The following is a 19,267-nucleotide window of genomic DNA, read 5'->3' as shown; positions in this document are numbered from 1 at the left end:
ATTTGGTTGCAGTCAAATTTCATGGATACTCACCATCCATTGACACTCCAAGTGTTTTAGATGATGCCGTTGATACTACAACGGCTTTCATCATGGAAGCTTTTGAAGAAGCTTGTCCTCTGCGGTCTGTGAAGACCACAAGAGCAACCCCTTGGTGGAATTCTGATCTGGCGATGCTCAGGAAACAATACAGAAAGAATATAAAAAGAAAATCGCGTTAAGTACTGTTCCTTTGAATTCCACTAAGAATTTGCATCCTTTGACAGATACGTATTTCGACCTCAACTGTAAGGTCGTCTTCAGTGTCTTGTTCTTGACTCGACTCACAATGCAGAAAGAGTTTGAACAGACGGCGTTCGGCTGGTTCGAAAGCTTTCAGGTCGGCTCACAAGGCCTACCAGAAAGCTCTTCGGTCTGCTGAACGATCCGACTGGAAAAACTTTTGTACAAATGTTTACAGTTTGAGTGAAGCCAGTCGGTTGAACAAAATCCTTGCAAAATCTAAGGATTTTCAAGTGAACAAACTTTGCCAAATGGTGATTTTACTTCCTCTGATGAGGAAGTTTTGGAATTTTTATTTAGTACACACTTCCCCGGATGTGTGGATATTACATCTTCTGATGAACCTAATGTCTTTTCTTGTAGTTATGACTCTCTGGCTTCGGCTCGGAGTATCATAGCTTTAGAACCGATTGAATGGGCACTAAATAGCTTTGCTCCTTTCAAATCTCCTGGGGCAGATGGGATTTATCCTATTTTGCTTCAGAAGGGATTTGATCATTTCAAACATGTTTTGAAACAACTACTTGTTTGCAGTTTTGCTACAGGGTATATTCCCCAATCTTGGCGGGATATTACTGTAAAGTTTATTCCGAAAGTGGGTCGTGCGCCGTATGAAGAAGCAGTGTTTCAGACCTATCAGTTTGACCTCTTCTCTTCTGAAGTGCTTAGAACGCATTGCCGACCATCACATCCGTGATGTTCATCTGGCAGATGTGCCTCTTTATGTGAACCAACATGCTTACCAATCTGGAAAGTCCACCGTGACTCTTTTACTCAAAATTGTTTACGATATCGAGAAGTGAAAGGCGAAGTGAGAACGGTCCAATCAAAATTAGGTCATCTCCAAAGGATGTGCTTAATGGCGATGTCTGGAGCGTTCTCTTCAACTCCCACGGCAGCGCTCGAAGTTCCCCCTGACGTTGGCCCACTACACATTCATCTCAAGCAAGAAGCACTTTCTTGCACTTACCGCCTATGGGTACTCGGTTTACTAGAGGAAACTCCTGTGAACCGCAGTACCTCATTGTTTCCACTTTTGGTGAGTTGGGACAATGTTGTCCTTGCTCCAAGTGATACACCTGCTTGTAATTTTCCATATATGACATTTTCCACGAAATTCCCTCCCTGGGAAGAGTGGACATCTGGATATCTGGAGAGAAGTATTTCAGACGGCATCGTATGCTACACTGATGGCTCCCTTCTCGAGAGTCGAGCAGGTGCTGGTGTATATTCTCGTGAGGTAAGGCTGCATCAGTCTTATTCACTTGGTAGACACTGCACCGTTTTTCATGCCGAAATCTTTGCTCTTCTGTGCGGAGTACAATCAGCACTTCAGCAGCACGTAATGGGCAAAGCAATATACTTGTGTTCAGATAGCCAGGCTGCTATTACAGCACTTGCGTCGGCCAACTCTAGGTCGAAGATAGTTATCGCTTGCCGAACTCAAATCGAGGAGCTGAATTCAGCAAACGCTGTTCACCTTATATTTGTACCTGGGCATTCTTCCATCGCTAGAAATGAAAAGGCTGATGAATTAGCTCGCAATGGAGCATCACATGACTCCATTGGCACTGAGCCAGCTGTTCCGGTATCCAAGTGTAGGGTACAGCTTCAGATTGACACATGGGCTGCCACTCAGCTCAAACAATACTGGAATAGTTTGGAGTCATGTCGTCAAACTAAATTGTATTGTACTGAACCATCATCTAGTGGTGTCAATGCAGAATTGCAGCATGCTGGTCAAACACGCAGAAAAATAAATTGTAAACACAATTAAATTCTAGTTCAAATCAACCGATTTTTCAGTTTACTATAGCGACAGACTGATTTCTAGTTTAAACTGAGCTGTTCTATTGTTTGATAATACAAATATTTTCATTTGTCGAAATTTTTGACAGTTTGTTAAAACAAACAGTGTTATGGTATTTTCAACATGAAATAATGGATTGATTCAAACGACTGCACTTTTGCCACTAACAAACCCAGAATGTGATTGTGTTGGTGACGGCAGCAACTGCGGCAGCTCGGAAATCTATTTTTAGACCGTCGGTAAGCGGATGGGGAGGAGAACGACTAAAAAAAGACAAAAAAGGCGAAACCGATCAACTTTGTGTGGATGCTGTCGTGAGTACCTGCGCGTTATCCATCACGGCCAAAGCTGCACTTGGAAGTTGGCGTGATGGATTAGCTGCACCTTCTTCGTTGTGGCGATGTTGGGGTAAGCATTTTATAGATGTGTGAGTGCTTTCGGACCATGTTTATGGTTTTTTATTTTGTTGAAACAAATGAAATTTTTAAAATTATATGAAATGATGGTAATCGGTTGTTTTTATCGATAAACTCTAAATGAAAACAATTAAATATAACTTTGGAGTAAGTAAATTCTCAGTTTGAAAATCAACCATGCGTTTTATTGTTTTAAACAAGTACCATTTTTCTGCGTGGCCACTGCCGACTCAGCTATCACATGGCGAATATTCAGAAAGCTGATTCATTTGCATGTGATAGCTGTGAATCCGATTTATTTATAGTTTATCATTAATCTTGAGGTTACTTATTCAAGAATTAATTTGAAGTGATGGCACCCATGATGTCTTAAATGTCGTGTGCGCCACAGTAGTTTTCAATACATTTTGTATTCAATAGCTAACCATAATAAGGGGCTGTCCATAAACCACGTGGTCATTTTTTTGGGACTTTTCAACCACCCCCCCCCTCCCGCGTGGTCATTTGTCCATACAAAATTTTTAATTTGTCCATACAAAATGGTAATTAGCCGACCCCCCCCCCCCCCAAAGGCAACGTGGTTTATGGACAGCCCCTAAGTCTATAACAGGTGGAATATGCATATGAAATAATCAAAGGTCAGACTCGATCAGGGGGGTTGTTCGAGCATAACAAACACTCGGGGCGAAACTAACACCCCCGTTTTTTGTCGAAACCGTTGAATTTTACGTTAAAACTTTAATGCATAAGTGTGAAGGAACAAATTATCGTTCTATTTTGGAATGGTATAGTTGACTCTCTTACGGTCCGCTTCTTAAAATTCATCATGGATTTTAGGAGCAAACTGTATTAGTAATTGAGTTTAGGAACAGAAATTCAGTCTGGGATAAAGGAATTCTAAGATCTTCCAGGGATTTTTTCAAGAACTCCTCAATACTGAAGGTTTCCCACAAGGCGTTTCCGAAGAATTGCTTGAAACAACTCCAGCAGTTTTCCTAGAAGGAACTTCGAAAGGACCCCCGGAAGGAACTCCTGCAGAATTTTCAGGAAAAAAATCCCAGATCAGGATTACTTCTAGATTATTTCTATAAGGAACAGCAAGATGATTCCTAGAATAAACTCCTAGATAAACTTATGCTGCAAAATTTTGGATGAGTCCTAGAACGATTTCCAGGAAGAATACTGGAGGTAACTTTTTAAAGTATTCCAGAAGATACTCCTAATGAAATCTTAGACAAATTTTGAAGGAATCCCAAAAAGGAATTCTGGGGGAACCCCAGGAGAAACTCCTGGGGGAATGTCAAAAAGTATTTCTGGAGAACTTTAGAAAACAATTTTGAATGAATTCCCGAAGACAATTCTTAAGAGTCAGAAGAACTCAAGTAGAAATTTCGAAAGGATAATCTTGGTAAATCTCAATAGCAACTACCGTCTACCTCCGTTCGTTTGACCGCATCTAATCTGAACACTTTTTAATTTGACCTCCTCTAATCTGCACATCGTTGAAACTAAAAATGGTGTTCGTGGAACTTGGTGAAACGGAACGCAGAATCAAAGCAAACCAACAAAAATGGTTACCATTATTGTGTTTTTCGATGCCCACAGAAGTTCAAATTGAAAACGGAACCCCGTTGGCTTGCATGAGGTGTCGTTCAAACCAACGGGGGTAAACGGTAGTGCAGAATGATTTTCCCGTTTCCTTCTAATTTTTCTGAAAAAATCCGCGAAGAAACTCCAGGAAAAAAATTAAATAGTGACGTCTAGGCTAATCCAATAAGGAACTCTTAAAGAAATTATATTGCTACGATGAACTCTTTATAAAATTAGCTTAAGTTAGTCTAGAGTTTGAGGAGTTAAAACATATATATCTGACATGCTGGTGTAAAATTAAGGATACAAAATCTTAGCTGTTCAGCGAACGTTATTAAAAATTGATAATAGCTTTCATTTATTTTATCAATTCAGGATGTGTAATACACAGCACATCTAATTCAAGTTGATGAACGCCCATATAGCCGAGGCGGTAAACGCACGGGTATTCAGCATGACCATGCTGAGGGTGACGGGTTCGATTCCCGGTCGGTCCAGGATCTTTTCGTAAAAGAAATTTCCTTGACTTCCTTGGGCATCTTCGTGCCTGCCACAGGAAATACACATACAAAATGGTCATTGGCAGAGGAAGCTCTCAGTTAATAACTGTGGAAGTGCTCATAGAACACTAAGCTGAGAAGCAGGCTTTGTCCCAATGAGGACGTTACGCCAAGAAAAAGAAGAAGAAGAAGAAGAACGTAACAATTGGTCGAGATGCAGACAAAAATGGTTTAACCCTTTAGAGAGACGGATGGGTCACATTAACAGAGCCGAGAAAACCGACTTTTACCAATGTGTTCTACGTGAAACAAACTTCCAAAGAAATCCTAGGCGTCAGAAAGTCTTTTTGAAAACAAATCTCACGTTTCACATTTCAAGAGATAATCAAGCGGGATGGTACGAGTTAACTTAGAGGAATCCGAGGAGGAACTTCTTGGAGAAACCTAGAATATTTTTTGATCCCAGAAGAAAACTCTACAGGAATGTTTGAAAGAATACCTGGAGGAATCTAGGAAGGTACTCGTGGAGAAATATCTTCCGGATGGCAGGCAAAATATCCTTTTAATCCTCGTTCCTGGATTCATTTTTGGATTTGTTTCATTCTTGAAAGCGTCGATCCCGGTGCTGGAATTGTAATATGCGTCAGTCTTGCGTTAATCGAAAATAGACAGATATTTGAAATTAAATTTCTTTACTTCCCAGAGTCACAAAAATGTGGTCAAAATTTGTAGTCGGTGTTAAACACTGTAAAATGTAAACTGTGCAACCAAGATTGTTGTGTGGCTTCGTGGTCGTGCGGCTAGTGTCACCAAGCATTTGGTCACATCGTGCTAAGGAGCGCGGGTTCGATTCCCGCCGCAGCTGTCAGGAAAAGTTTTCGGCTGTGCCACTGGGCGTTGCATGCTTGTCCGTTGTCTAGTGTCGTGCTTCCTTTAAAGAGCGAACAGCTCACTGGAAGTATTAAACGTGTCCGTGTTTTCAAAAAAAAAAAAAAAGATGAGCTAGGAAACTTCAAAGAACAAATTAATTTTATAGTAAACAACAACATTTTACTTTAGAAATGTGTTTTAAAGTAATTTTATTTGTCTATTATAACGATATTCTGAACCCTAGGCTAGTTAATCTTGGGACCCACGCTTTACTTCCCTTCCGAAGAAAGAACCCACATTTTGTGAGTATGTCGGGAGTGTGATTCGATCCCAGGTCATCGGCGTGATAGTCTTGTGTTCTATGGTCCGCTCCTATATAGTATGACTTTCCGTTAGTATTGAAATGTTGCAAAATATTTTGTTGAAGAAAATATTCCGCTTTTATCAACTGGATATTGCGGACCGTGTTGACTTTTAAATTGAGATTAGCTTCCAAGCTTTGCTATTGAGAAAAAAGCATCACTGATGATCGCTGTCTGGGATTCATACCCTTCGGACTGATTTCAACCCTTTTTCCGAACCTGAGTCAGCTTTATACATGCAGCAGAAATTACTCCCAAGAAGCCGCCCAACTCAGCAAACGAACGAGACCCAAGATGATGGCAAAGGATCAAGACAGCACACGCACCACATGTTCGGGTGGCGTCCCACAGAGCAGCTGCCAGTCAGTCAGTGGAAGTATCCTACCCGAAGTATTAGAAGCACACTGTGTGGTGTATCCACCGGAATGATGCAATGAAATGATGCTGATTCTGCCCTTCACTGCGGGTCCGGGCGAACGGGCGAAACGCTTGGCTCTGCCACCCCGTTTCACGTGATTATGCTGATGTAGAATACGAACTGGATTAGGTTAGTACAGTGTCTTACCACTAGACTCTCGCTCGTAGGTACCTACTGAAGCAGCCAGTTGATATCGGCCTGTGGTGCATATATGCGATAGCGAACAGCTTGCGCGAAGGAGGTTCATTTTCTTATCAATCAGATTCACATTACATTATAGCATCGGCAGCAGCGACAGCGACAGAAAGAGCCGTGACAGGATGCCGCTACTGATCGAACGGGAGAAAGTATAAATCTGAATGATTGCGAAAGTAGCGGAAATGAGATCTATACTACGGTGGAGCATAATTTTTCATTTTGCGAATCAATTATCTCTAATTGATAAAGTTGAAACTGGGTCAGCGGAAATCGCTCGAATTCTGGGCTTCATCACTCATTATTGAGGGGAAACTCCGACAAAAGGAGGAAAATGAACTTTATCTGTTGTGATTGCTGAAAATAACTTGGTTCCGCATACAGGTGTAATACGCTTCAACTGGGCCGAACTTTTTCTCCTCATTTTACAATCAATTGGAAATCGTTGGCTCCAAGCAATTTTTCATTTTTATTTGTATATTTATTTATTTATTTATTTATTTATTTAGATTGTAATAACACATTCATAGCAAACTATAACTAACTATTTCACTCCATAATAATCAATTTGCAGCTACGACTCTCCGCCCTCGGTTGCCCCCAGCCTTCATCAGATCATAATTCTCCTGATCCGACTATCTTGCCCATTGTTCACGAAATTCCGGAAGAATTTACAACAATGTTTACTTCAAAAAATTCTTGAAGACTTAACCAATGACTTGTTTTTTTTTTAATCTTAAGAAAAGGATGAATTTATAGGAATTATCATAAGAATTCAAGTAGAGTTTTCGGAAAAAAATTGGAAGAATTTCAGAAGGGCACTTCGGGGCAATATGTGAAGAAATCCTCGGAAAAACATCTGTAGTATATCCTGAAAAATTAAAGGAAACACTTCTGGAGTAAATTTAGGAGAAATCTTCACAAAAATGTTTTGAGTAACCATCGTAGGAGTTTCTGGATAAATTTCTGGATTGACCTCGAATTACCTTCTAAAGAGTGTCTCGACTCAAATTGCACCACGGAAAATAGTGTATAACTTTTGATTGCATGCATCAAAATGGCTAATTTTTCAACCAGCAACAGTTTATTATGTGTAGATGATGCTATCAAAATTTCATCAGAATCGGTTCAGTATTGATGGAGATATCTCCGATGCGAGAAATTTAGATTTTGGGAATCTTCCATTTTGATGCATGCAATAAAAAGTTATACCGTGAACCGGGGTCAAATTGATCACTTTAAAGCAACTTTTGCGGATAACATCAGTGCCTGTTTAAACATTGCTAAAAGAATTTCTGTAAAATCAGTACCCAGTGGATCTCCATGGATCCGTGTGACAGAATTTTGTTCAACAAATTTAAACTTAGTTAAATAACTCCAAATATCAAAATATTGGAAATGCCACTTTGGGGCGAAATTGATCAGTATACAATTAAGCATCGGTTGGAAAGGAAAACTTCCTTCACCGCTTAATTTTGCTCTTCTAAAACCGAATAACGCGTCTAATATCTTTCAACTAGTAAATTTAATACTTTAATTGCAAAATTTAATTTTGAAATTTCCCCTTAAACGCCTAAAGGCAGGTAATTTCATTTGAAATAAGTGATTTCTATCACAATAAATGACTATTTCTTCATAAAATGAACTTTTTATAACTATTTCATGTGCTGATTAGCTGCATAACACCCCAACCAAGGCTCCACAAAAATCTTAAAACAGAAAATTCACGGGAAGTCCTATTAGCAATTGATTGTTTAGTAGCAATGATTTCAGCTAAATGAGAAATACATTGCAAATTCCTTGAAAAAATAAGGCAAACCAACTTTTTTCTAAAAAAAAATAAAAGTCTACACTCATCTCTAGACATCTACCGTATGCGTGATAATGTTTGCACCATCGTACAAATAAGGTACCCATATCACCTGTACACACAATGTCTTGGTTTTTATTGCATGTACGTAAGCTATAACTCATATCACAGTAGGTTGCGGGTAAAAAAATCCGATTTCTTAAGTTTAAAATTTGCAGCATGTAGGGGTAGCAGCGGTAGTCGGGACTTGTCCACGCGCAAATGTTAAAAAAGACATTTCAGGAGTGTTCAGGAGAACCGTAAAACAGTCTTAGACCGAAAAAAAGCAAGGGCAACTATTCCCGAAGGTGTCCACTGGTCGTCCAAGGTTAACATGGATTAAGAAAGATATCGCTGCCACCAAAAATTAGATTTGGGTGAATTATATGCGCTCAATGAGAAAAATGGCAAAGAAACGCGAAATCAGCGACTTAACGGCATGGCATATCGAAAAGGAAAATTACGGTGGCCTTTATGATCCTTCGACCATAGAAAAAAAACTTACATTATTACCAATGGCATCCAGGAGCTACGAGTAGTGCCATATAAGAAAGTCTTGAATTTGCCCGAACGCAACCTCCGTTTTTTTCGATTTCCGAAAAACTATCGATCCGTACCAAATTCCAGAATCAATAGTTATTATAACTTTTGTTTGTGTGCCAATGTCTACACCATTATGCAATGTCAAAATAAAAAAATAAATTCAAAAATTGTTAATCTTGACTTTGACACTACCACGGATACTTTTCGACATTTGCGCGTGGACAAATCACGAGCTAGGTTGCCACTTAGTCATTATGCAAGTGTAAAACTAAGAAAATCAACACTTTTTATTCACAGCCTACTAGGATATGAGTAATAGCTTAAATGCCTGCAAATAAAACCAATACATTGTCTTCACAAGTCAAACTGGAATTTTATTTGACGATGGTGCAAACATTATAACGCATACGGTACGAATCAGATGACGTAAAAAGTTTGAGATCATTACGACGCTTAAGAGTTCCTAGTATGGATTTACTATGTAGTACCCGAGTGATCAATTTGACCCCGGTTTACGGTACACTATTTTCCGTGATGCAATTTAGGTCAGGACACCCTTTGAACGAGCAATTTTTCGAAGGTTTCTTATAAACAATCCTGAAAAAAATCACAAAGGAATTTCGTGAAGTTTCATTACAGAAACTTAAAGAAGATTTGATAGATCAGAGTTCCTCATCAAGCTTTAAAGAAATTCTCGCAGATTTTATTGAGCAACCCTCACACAGAAAAAAATATGGTAAAATCAAAAATATTTAAGGTAAATTCAAATAAATTGTCAATTTGTTCAGGCAATAAAAATAAAACTGTGGAGCAGACCTGGTGTGATGGTTAGAGTACTTGACTATCACGCCGAGGACCTGGGATCGAATCCCACACCCGGCAAACTCGCAAAATGTGAGTTCTTCCTTCGGAAGAGAAGTAAAGCGTGGGTCCCGAGATGAACTAGCCAAGGGCTGATAATCTTGTTAATACAGATAAAAAAAAATAAAATAAAATAAAACTGATTGAAGCAAATCGAACGTCACATTTGAAGCGAAAGCAATCCATGTTTGAAACAAACATGCATCTTCCGACAGGTTATGTTAAAAACAAATTTAAATTGTTTTGTTTTTTTTTGCTGCTGGTTGGCGGAAATATTGGTTTTTCTTCGCTGAAAAAAAAAACACCTCCCGCGTGGCATTTCCAATGCCAACACCATGTAGATAATATACACGGGATTTCGAGGAAACTTCTGGTGAAACATGATTTTTTTGCAGGAGGAAATCTTGTTTGGAGTGGCAGCTGGAACTTGTGAGTTTTTGTCTATTTTCTCAACGGTGGAACGGGGGGCTCCCCAATTGGTCTTGTAGAAATTAATAAAATAGTTAGTTTTAAAAATTAAAATTTTAGTTTTAAAATTTTTATCAGTTTACCGAATAAACATGAATATTTTTGTTTCAAACGAACGAAATTTGCCTCCGTGCTTAAAAGAACCGTCACAAGAATTTCTTAAGAAAATTACAAATGAATTTTTAGAAAAATCCCTGAACGAATGCTCGGAGAAATTTATAAATGTATGTCCTCGGATTAACTTTTGGAGAAATTTTTGAAAGAATTTTTGGAAGATTCATCAAAGAAATTTATGAAGAGATCCTCAGGAGAATCGTACGGAGTATGAAGAAGAGTTTCGGACAAGTGAGATTCGTTTTTCTCTTGTGTGCACTGGTGTGTTGGGATTTTTTCGATTCCCGTGAAATTCTGTTCCAGCGCTGGGCTAGCGACAACAACCCGTCAGTGGAAGAAGAGACCACCAGTTGGATTCGTTTTCCGCTTGTGTGCGCCAGTGTGATGTTATTTTTTTAATACGAACCAACGGCAACAACCCCAGCGAACAAAATGGATTTGCGATTGGAAGCTCGGTACGTGGAACTGCCGATCTCTCAACTTCATTGGGAGCACCCGCATACTCGTAGATCTACTGAAGAACCGCGGGTTGGACAGGATCCATGGTGCGAACGTTCAGAGGTAATCATACCATCTTCCAGAGCTGCGGCAACACACGCGAGCTAGGAACAGCTTTCATCGTGATGGGCGATATGCAGAGGCGCGTGATCGGTTGGTGGCCGATCGACGAAAGAAAGTTCAGGTTGAGGATCAAGGGCCCATTCTTCAACTTCAGCATAATAAACTTGCACAGCCCACACTCCGGAAGCATTGATGATGACAAGGACGCATTTACACGCAGCTCGATCGCGAGTACGACCCCTGCCCAAGGACGTCAAGATCATCATAGGGGATTTGAACGCCAAGGTAGGTCAGGTCAGGAGGAGAAATTCAGACCGACGATTGGAAAGTTCAGCGCCCACCAGTAGACGAACGAAAACGGGCTACGACTCATTGATTTCACCGCCTCCAAAAATATGACCATACGTAGCACGTTTTTCCAACACAGCCTCCCTTATCGTTACACCTGGAGATCACCACAGCAGACGGAATCTCAAATCGACCACGTTCTGATTGACGGACGGCACTTCTCCGATATTATAGACGTCAGGATCTAGGTCAGGACCTATCGTGGCGCCAACATCGACTCCGACCACTATCTGGTGATGGTAAAACTGCGCCAAAAACCCTCCGTCATCAACATTGTACGGTACCGGCGACCGCCACGGTACAACCTAGAGAGCGACTAAAGCAACCGGATGTCCCCTCAGCATAGGCGCAGAATCGCGAAGCCGCGTTGCCAAACGAGGGCGAGCTCGATGATGCCCCTTTAGAGGACTACTGGAGTACAGTGAAAGCAGCCATCAACGACGCGCGCAGCCGAGAGCACCATCGGGTACGTGGAACGGAATCGACGGAACGAATGGTTCGACGAAGAGTGCAGAACGGTTTTGGTGGAGAAGAACGCACCGAGAGCGGTAATGCTACAGCAAGGGACTCGACAGAACGTGGAACGTTACAAACAGAAGCGGAAACAGCAGACCCGCCTCTTTCGGGAGAAAAAGCGCCGCCTGGAAGAAGCGGAGTGCAAAGAAATGGAACTGCTGTGCCGTTCCCAATAAACACGGAAGTTCTACCAGAAGCTCAACGCATCCCGCAACGGCGTTGTGCCGCGAACCGAAATGTGCAGTGATAAGAACGGAGGCTTCTTGACGGACGGGCGTGAGGTGCTCGAAAGGTGGAAACAGCACTTCGATCAGCACCTGAATGGCGTGGAGAACGTAGGCACGGGAAACCACGGCAATGGAGAAAACGACGACACCAGTGCAGCGGAGGACGGACATGAACCAACTCCCACGCTGAGGGAAGTTAAGGATGCCATCGACCAGCTCAAAACTAACAAAGCAGCTGGTAAGGATGTTTTTTTCCTTCCCTCTCTCTCTCTCTTCTTGGCGTAACGTCCTCATTGGGACAAATCCTGCTTCTCAGCTTAGTGTTCTATGAGCACTTCCACAGTTATTAACTGAGAGCTTCCTCTGCCAATGACCATTTTGCATGCGTATATCGTGTGGCAGGCACGAAGATACTCTATGCCCAAGGAAGTCAAGGAAATTTCCTTTACGAAAAGATCCTGGACCGACCGGGAATCGAACCCGTCACCCTCAGCATGGTCATGCTGAATACCCGTGCGTTTACCGCTTCGGCTATATGGGCCCCTGTTGGGGAAATTAAGCCACTGCATGCAATCGCAGCTGAACTCATCAAGATGTGCCCAGAAAAGTTTTCCGTCGTCTGTCACCTAAAACAAATGAGTTCGTGGGAAGTTATCAAGCTGGCATCATCGACGGCCGGTCGACAACGAACCAGATCTGTACGGCAAATCCTCATGAAATCAGCACCAACATTTCAAAAGGGCGTAACTGCATTTTGAAACAAACCCCTCTTTCACATCTGTAGATCGTATTTCAATGCCGCCATGCAAATCACCGCCTGTATAGGAAAGAAGAGAAATTTCTCTGTCTAGTAATGTTTGTGAATTTCGTGGGAAACTTAAAATATGACCCACAGATGTGAAAGAGTGGTTTGTTTCAAAATTCAGTTACGCCCTTTTGAAATGTTGGTGCCGAAATGCCGTGAATACCAGGTCCCAACGCATCACCTGTCCAACGACATCAAAGCGACGATTAAAGAAACGATGGGTGGCGTGCAAAACTTCGTAAGGGTTTCGGGTGAACTATCCAGTTCACTCGAATCCCGCCGGGATTAAGACAAGGTGATGGACTCTCATGCCTACTCTTCAACATCGCTCTGGAAGGTGGGGAACGATTTTCACAAAATCTGGTCAATTTGTGTGCTTTGCGGACGACATGGACATTAATCGCCAGAACATTTGGAACGGTGGCAGAGTTTTACACCCGCCTGAAACGCGAAGCAGCAAAGATCGGACTGGTGGTGAATGCCTCAAAAACAAAATATATGCTGGTAGGTGGAACCAATCACGACCGGACCCGTCTGAGTAGTAATGTTACGATAGACGGGGATACCTTCAAGGTGGTGGAGGAATTCGTCTATCTTGGATCCTTACTGACGGCTGACAACAACGAGAGTCATGAAATACGAACGCGTATCATCAGCGGAAGTACGCCGTCTAAAAAGATTCACCCACGCACCAAATGCACTATGTACGAAACGCTAATAAGATCGGTAGTCCTCTACGGACACGAGGCATGGACCATGCTCGTGGAGGACCTACAAGCGCTCGGAGTTTTCGAGCGACGCGTGCTAATGACGATCTTCAGCGGTGTGCAGGAGAACGGTGTGTAGCGGAGAAGGATGAACCACGAGCTCGCTGCACTTTACGACGAACCCAGCATACTGAAGGTGGCCATAGCCAGAAAGATACGATGGGCAGGGCATGGTGCAAGAATGCCGGATAACAACCCTGCAAAGTTGGTGTTCGGTTGGCATATATGGGGTGGAGTGCAGAGAGCACGATGGGCCGATCACATGGAGCGTGACTTGGCGAACATCGAGCGTGACCGAGGAAGGAGATCGGCAGCCACAAACCGTGTATTATGGAGAAATATTGTTGATTCAGTTTTATCTTCAATTTGATGTTATAGGGTGCCTGTACCAGTTATCGCACTACCTAAGGAAAACTACTTTTACTTTTACTTTTACTTAACCCACTTTTACTATTTATTACGGCGTGTGCCAATGATAGGAACCCTGTACCAGTTATGGACATACTTTTTAATTTCGGTTCCACTTCGCACTATTTACATGCATTCCTTATGGGATTTGCCATAACTGGTACACTATGGCGAAATAGGGTGCAAGGAAGCCGAAATTTTAAGGAAAATGATTTATTTCTATCATAATTTAAGCAAAATGTGAAATTTGAATGAGTACAATCATCTTTTATGAACGTGATCTATTGTTCACATATTTTTTCTTGATGATTTGCATCGTTAAAAGTTGAAAATCAACTATGGCGAATTTGAGGTACTATAGCCATAACTGGTACACTGAGCCTACTAAATAAATGAAGTGAATGAAATGATATATAAATATATATACACTAGAACCTCTTTTTATGCCATTGGCTGGGAGTGCATAAATTAAACATGTGCATAAATTTTAAATGGCCAAAAGTATTCTATACAACGCAAAACTAGCACATAACGGTGTATTTTGAAAACCGCGATGTTTGAAATTCCAAATGACAGTATTGCACCATTTCCAAATCTTTGCCCCGGAACTGGATTACGGAAAAACGGTAAACCGATTTCAAAATGTCCAAATGTATTCTAGATGACCAATCATCGTAATAATATGCTATAACCTTCAAAATCGCGAAGTTTGATATGTCGCATGATGGTGTTTATTCATCTTAGAAAATTTTACCCGGGACCACCAAAACCAATTCCCGTGAAATCCGCCTTTCGGTTCCAAAATGGCCAAAAGTATTTCGGATAACATAAAAACAGCTCAGAATGATGTATCTTAAAAAATCACGAAGTTTGCGGTGTCGCATGATGGTACTGAATCATATTAAAAAATTGACCCCGGAACCGGTTCCCCGAAACATCCGTAAAACTGGTTTCAAGGCACTTAGTGACCGGTATGGACTTCCAGACATATGTTTCTATCATTCTGGTTCATTTAGGTCTAAAAACTAAACTGTTCTCATATTGAAAATTCACTTTATCTAATATGGTCATTGAACCCATTTTAATTCCGGAATAACTCCGGAACCAGGTGGTCATTCCAAAAATCCCTGGAAAATCCCTAAACTAGAAGGATATCCGCTTCTTGTGTCAAAATTTGGTTGAAAAATATTGAAAAAACAAGAAAGTTATAGCGAAACGAGTGTTTTTTCGCACTCTCGTTAGGAGGGGTTGGTAACGGTTAAGAGAGGAACATTTGTGTACTAATTAAGTTAAGGCTTAAATGATTGAATCTAGTTTGCGATAACAGGTCTTGCTCCTGGGCATTTGAAATAGGCTCAAGGGCGGCTTCAGAGGCATTTCAGGGGGCTGTTTCAGGGGTTTCAGGAGCCTTTAGGAGGCGTTTCGAAAGATTTCATTGGCGTTTTAATGGGATAGGAATTTAGGGACAATTCAAAAGTATTAGGGGGTTTCAGGGATGTTCCAAGGGGCTTTAAGGACAATTCAGGGATTCTGAGGAGCCTCTACAGGGCATTACGAGGAATTTCAGGGAAATGTTTCAAAGCATTTCAGAGTCAGTAATTTAAGAAAGTTCAATGGGGTTCAACGTTCCTGATCGTTTTAATGGCATTTCAGAGGCTTCTGAAGGGGGTTTCAGGTGCGTTTCAGGGTGGGTTCGGAGCCTATTGCCTCCGTTAGGCCTCCTCAACGCCTCGGTAACGTGTATGAAAGCCGCCGAAAATACTATGGAACTTCCTGAAAACCCCCCTCAAAACACATGTAACGCACCTGAAACCCTTCGAAACCCCCTGAAAACCGCTTCCGTAGCGTCTCTGAAACCCACCGAAAATATTCTGATGTTTCCTGAAAAGCCACCGAAATTCCCCTAAAATCCCCTAGGGCCTTATGTAACGCACCGGAAACTCTCCGAAGCCCTCTGAAAGCCGCCTTAAATACTCTGAAACATCCTGAAAATCCTCCGAAATCTCCTTAACCCCCCTTGGACCTTGGTAACGCACCTGGGACCCATCGAAACCAGCGTAAAACCTCTGAGACCAGCCAAAAATCCTCTGAAACTTCCTGAAATCCTCCCAAAACCCCCTACGACCCCATGCAACGCATCTGAGACCCAGCGAAACCCCTGAAAATGCATCTGAAATCAGTCAAAACTCCTCTGGAACTTCCTGCAATGCCTTCGAATCCCCCTCGAAACTCCCTCGGACCCCATGAGACTCTTCGACACGACACCCCCGAAACGCTTCTCTTTGAAGCTGTTTGTAAAAAAAAAAAAACATATTAGGCACGACGATTCTACGATGCTTCCACATATTTAACAGCAGGTTGATCTCCCTCAGTCCAGAAAATTCAGATCTCAGAAGAATTAGCTTTAATTTTTACTTTAGGCCAGAAGTAGCGACAAAATCGATGAAAACCGCTGCACCCTTTTCGTAGATTCCCTACGACTACTAGAGCGAATCCCCATTCCCAGAAGTATCCCCCCCAGTCCACATACCAATGATACCAACCTGTTACATTCCCACTGTCCTGGCCGTACGGATAGCGAGAACCATTCTCGCCACTTGTCGCACTACTGCTGCCACCGCAAGAACAGCAAGAGCCCGACATTTTACGATTATTGCAGTTCTATAATTGCGCACTCTGACTTCTCGTAGTCGTCGTCGGGTCGGGTCTCGCAAACGGAGCGCGCCACTTTCTCCTCTCGCTGATAGCTACCTAGTACCTATAGGAAACCGACCGACACGATGTCTTGGTGGTCTTTGGAATGACGACGCTGGTTTAATTAATCTCCTTGGTGGCTCGTGGAGCTATGAAGGAAAACACGACATCGATTTCACTGCATGACACACATCCTGAATATTATGTGTCAAGCGCCACATGTGGAGTTCAATTGCTCTGGGCGCAGATACGGCGTGTTTTCGATGTAATGATTGCAACATTCTTCCATTTATACTTATTTTCTTCACTAAGAACTTGCATACATCTGTCAATTCATGGTAAATCATTCAATGGAGAATATTGATGTACGTAGGATCCTACTATGGCAGCAGCCATGAATTGTCAATCACCTCAACACAGTAGAGCGAGATCTGTTTTGCATATCCACGAGATGTCTCCAACTCCAAGAAGCAATACACACAACGTACACAAACAGCATTGACCTTCTTGAAGTTCACATTTGGTAAACATTTGGAACTGGATTAGCTGTCTCTGTTCTAGTATGCAGTCACGCGTGACTAGTTGGATGTAAATATCACAATAACTATTTTAAAGGTCACACTTGCATGGTTTGAACACCAACTCACGTGCAGCTCACACAAAACACAGTCAAATGACGACGGCCCCTCAAGCGCCTATTCTAACGGTTGACGGACGATCCATTGGACCAGGTGCAGCGGAGAAATTCTCCACTGACACAGATATTTTGACTCGACGCGCCCGGTTTTGATTGAGGCGAAATCAACCATTCACGAGATAATAACACAAAATGAGTACAGGAGAAAAAAAAGTTCCGAGGTCACTCCGAGGCGAGGTGCCAAACAAGAAACTCCACCCGGGAGAAAGACGATGACCGGCGAGAGCGCGAGCTCCCCAAGCATCCGATTAGATAATGCAGGTACGGTTGACTGAAGGTGGATTGAGATTTTTTCCCCCCGTTTGGAAGCTGCGAACGATCTTTTGGCGGCGCGCTCTTCGGTGGCCAAGATCGCGAGAGCATGGCATATCTGCATGCTTATACGGTGATGGCGACGAGAGCGCCAATCCAATACTTAGCGCGATCGTTTGAATCGTGAGAGAATCTGCATGACGCGAATACTTTCTTAAGTTTCACACATGGGCGTTGGAGGGTGATATTACTTTGAATGTATTGGATGTGTTGTGATCAGCCAGTGGTCCAAGACACGACTTACGAGTGATTATACCGGTGGCTACAGGAATGGTATGAATATTCAATTAAATGCGCCACAACAGTTTTATTCGCGATAAATAAAAAAAAACGGAATGTAGCAAAACAATTATTATTTTATGTTCATATAAAATCTTCTCGCGACTTTCAATTAATAAATCGTACTCTTGAACATTTCAGTAAACATAATTGTTGGTAAGGAGAAAAAAATGTAGCATGTTTAAATTTTCACAGTTAAAAGTCAGAAAAAATGTAACCTACATTTTCATGTTTCAAGCATATTGATATTCTTTGAAAAAAAAAAATGGAAGAACTATTAAAGAAATCCGTTGCCGAAATTTCCGATGAAATCTGTGAAATACAAAAGGAGCCTCTGGAGATACTTCAGAAGGAATTTCTGAAAAAAATGAAGATGTCCATTGTGAATTTCTGAAATAACCCTTGAGGAATTTCGGAAGAAAATCCTTTAGAATTCCCTTTAGAAATTCCTGAAGTCATTCTTGGAAGAATTCCTGCAAAATTCCGGGAGGAATATCTGGAAAACTACTGGAGGAATACTTGGGGAAAACCTTGGTGGAATTCATAAAATAATATATTTAGACCTTGCAAACAATCCTGGGGAAGCTCAGTAATAAAGTTACTGGAGAATTTTCTAAAAGCACTCATGGAGTGGATGCATATCTGAAGGAATATCTTGAGAAACACATAAAAAAATGTCTGTAAACGTTTCATATCAAACCCGTTTTAAAATTTCTAAAGGAATTTTTGGGGTTATTATTGGAGAATTTCTGAATGAAGCTTTCAAAGAACCAATGAACCCCATAAAGAATCCTGAAGAAACTTCTGGGAAAATAAACGGAGTAACACGAGGTAGAGCTCCTGAAATAATTTATGCATGAATTTCTGTTGGAAGCTCCCTGAGCAGGAACGAATAACTGACACATGACTGCAGCATACAAAAGTCAGGTATCATACCAAGACAAAGTACACTAGTTTACAAAATAAAACGAAAGTCGTGAACTTCTGTCAACGACCAAAATTTTTGAAGCATAATTTAGCGCTGATTTCGAAACCGTGCTTCAAAAAATTTAAAGTAGAACAGTTTTTGAGTTTTAGCTCAATATCAAGTGTAACAACTTTTTAAAATTTGGAATTTAATAAAATTCAAATATCTTGCGTTTTGTTCAACCAATTTTAAATCTTTTTCCATAAATTAAAAGCTGAATATAATACCATTCGATCAACTAAATACAGGTTTTGCGTCAGATTGATGAAATTCAAGATATTGGCGAGTTTTGGGGACGACCTCCTTAAATTTTAGCAAAATTTCCAAAATTATAGGAAGAAATGTATTTTTTTTCGATAAGAAAAAAATAATTTAAAAATTCTTTCTCAACGTTTATTTGACTTATCA

At 41.3% G+C, this 19,267-nt stretch overlaps 1 protein-coding gene across 1 annotated transcript in view; it reads right to left on the bottom strand.

The window, feature by feature from the left end:
- The window catches only part of LOC109416719 (uncharacterized), a 30,348-nt gene extending 12,681 nt beyond the window's left edge, over window positions 1–17,667 (bottom strand). The window contains exons 1-2 of the mRNA XM_062860715.1: window positions 17,252–17,667; window positions 16,454–16,753 (exon numbers count right to left, since the gene is read on the bottom strand). Of these exons, the coding sequence (XP_062716699.1) occupies window positions 16,454–16,553 (100 nt within the window). The 5' untranslated portion in view covers window positions 16,554–16,753; window positions 17,252–17,667. The remainder of the gene's footprint in view (window positions 1–16,453; window positions 16,754–17,251) is intronic.
- Window positions 17,668–19,267: the final 1,600 nt, after the last annotated feature.

This window comes from Aedes albopictus, chromosome 3 (assembly GCF_035046485.1).
Source record: "Aedes albopictus strain Foshan chromosome 3, AalbF5, whole genome shotgun sequence".
In the NCBI taxonomy this organism is placed as follows: domain Eukaryota; kingdom Metazoa; phylum Arthropoda; class Insecta; order Diptera; family Culicidae; genus Aedes; species Aedes albopictus.
Note: the sequence above shows the minus strand (reverse complement) of the source record. Positions and strands in the feature narration are given on the sequence as shown.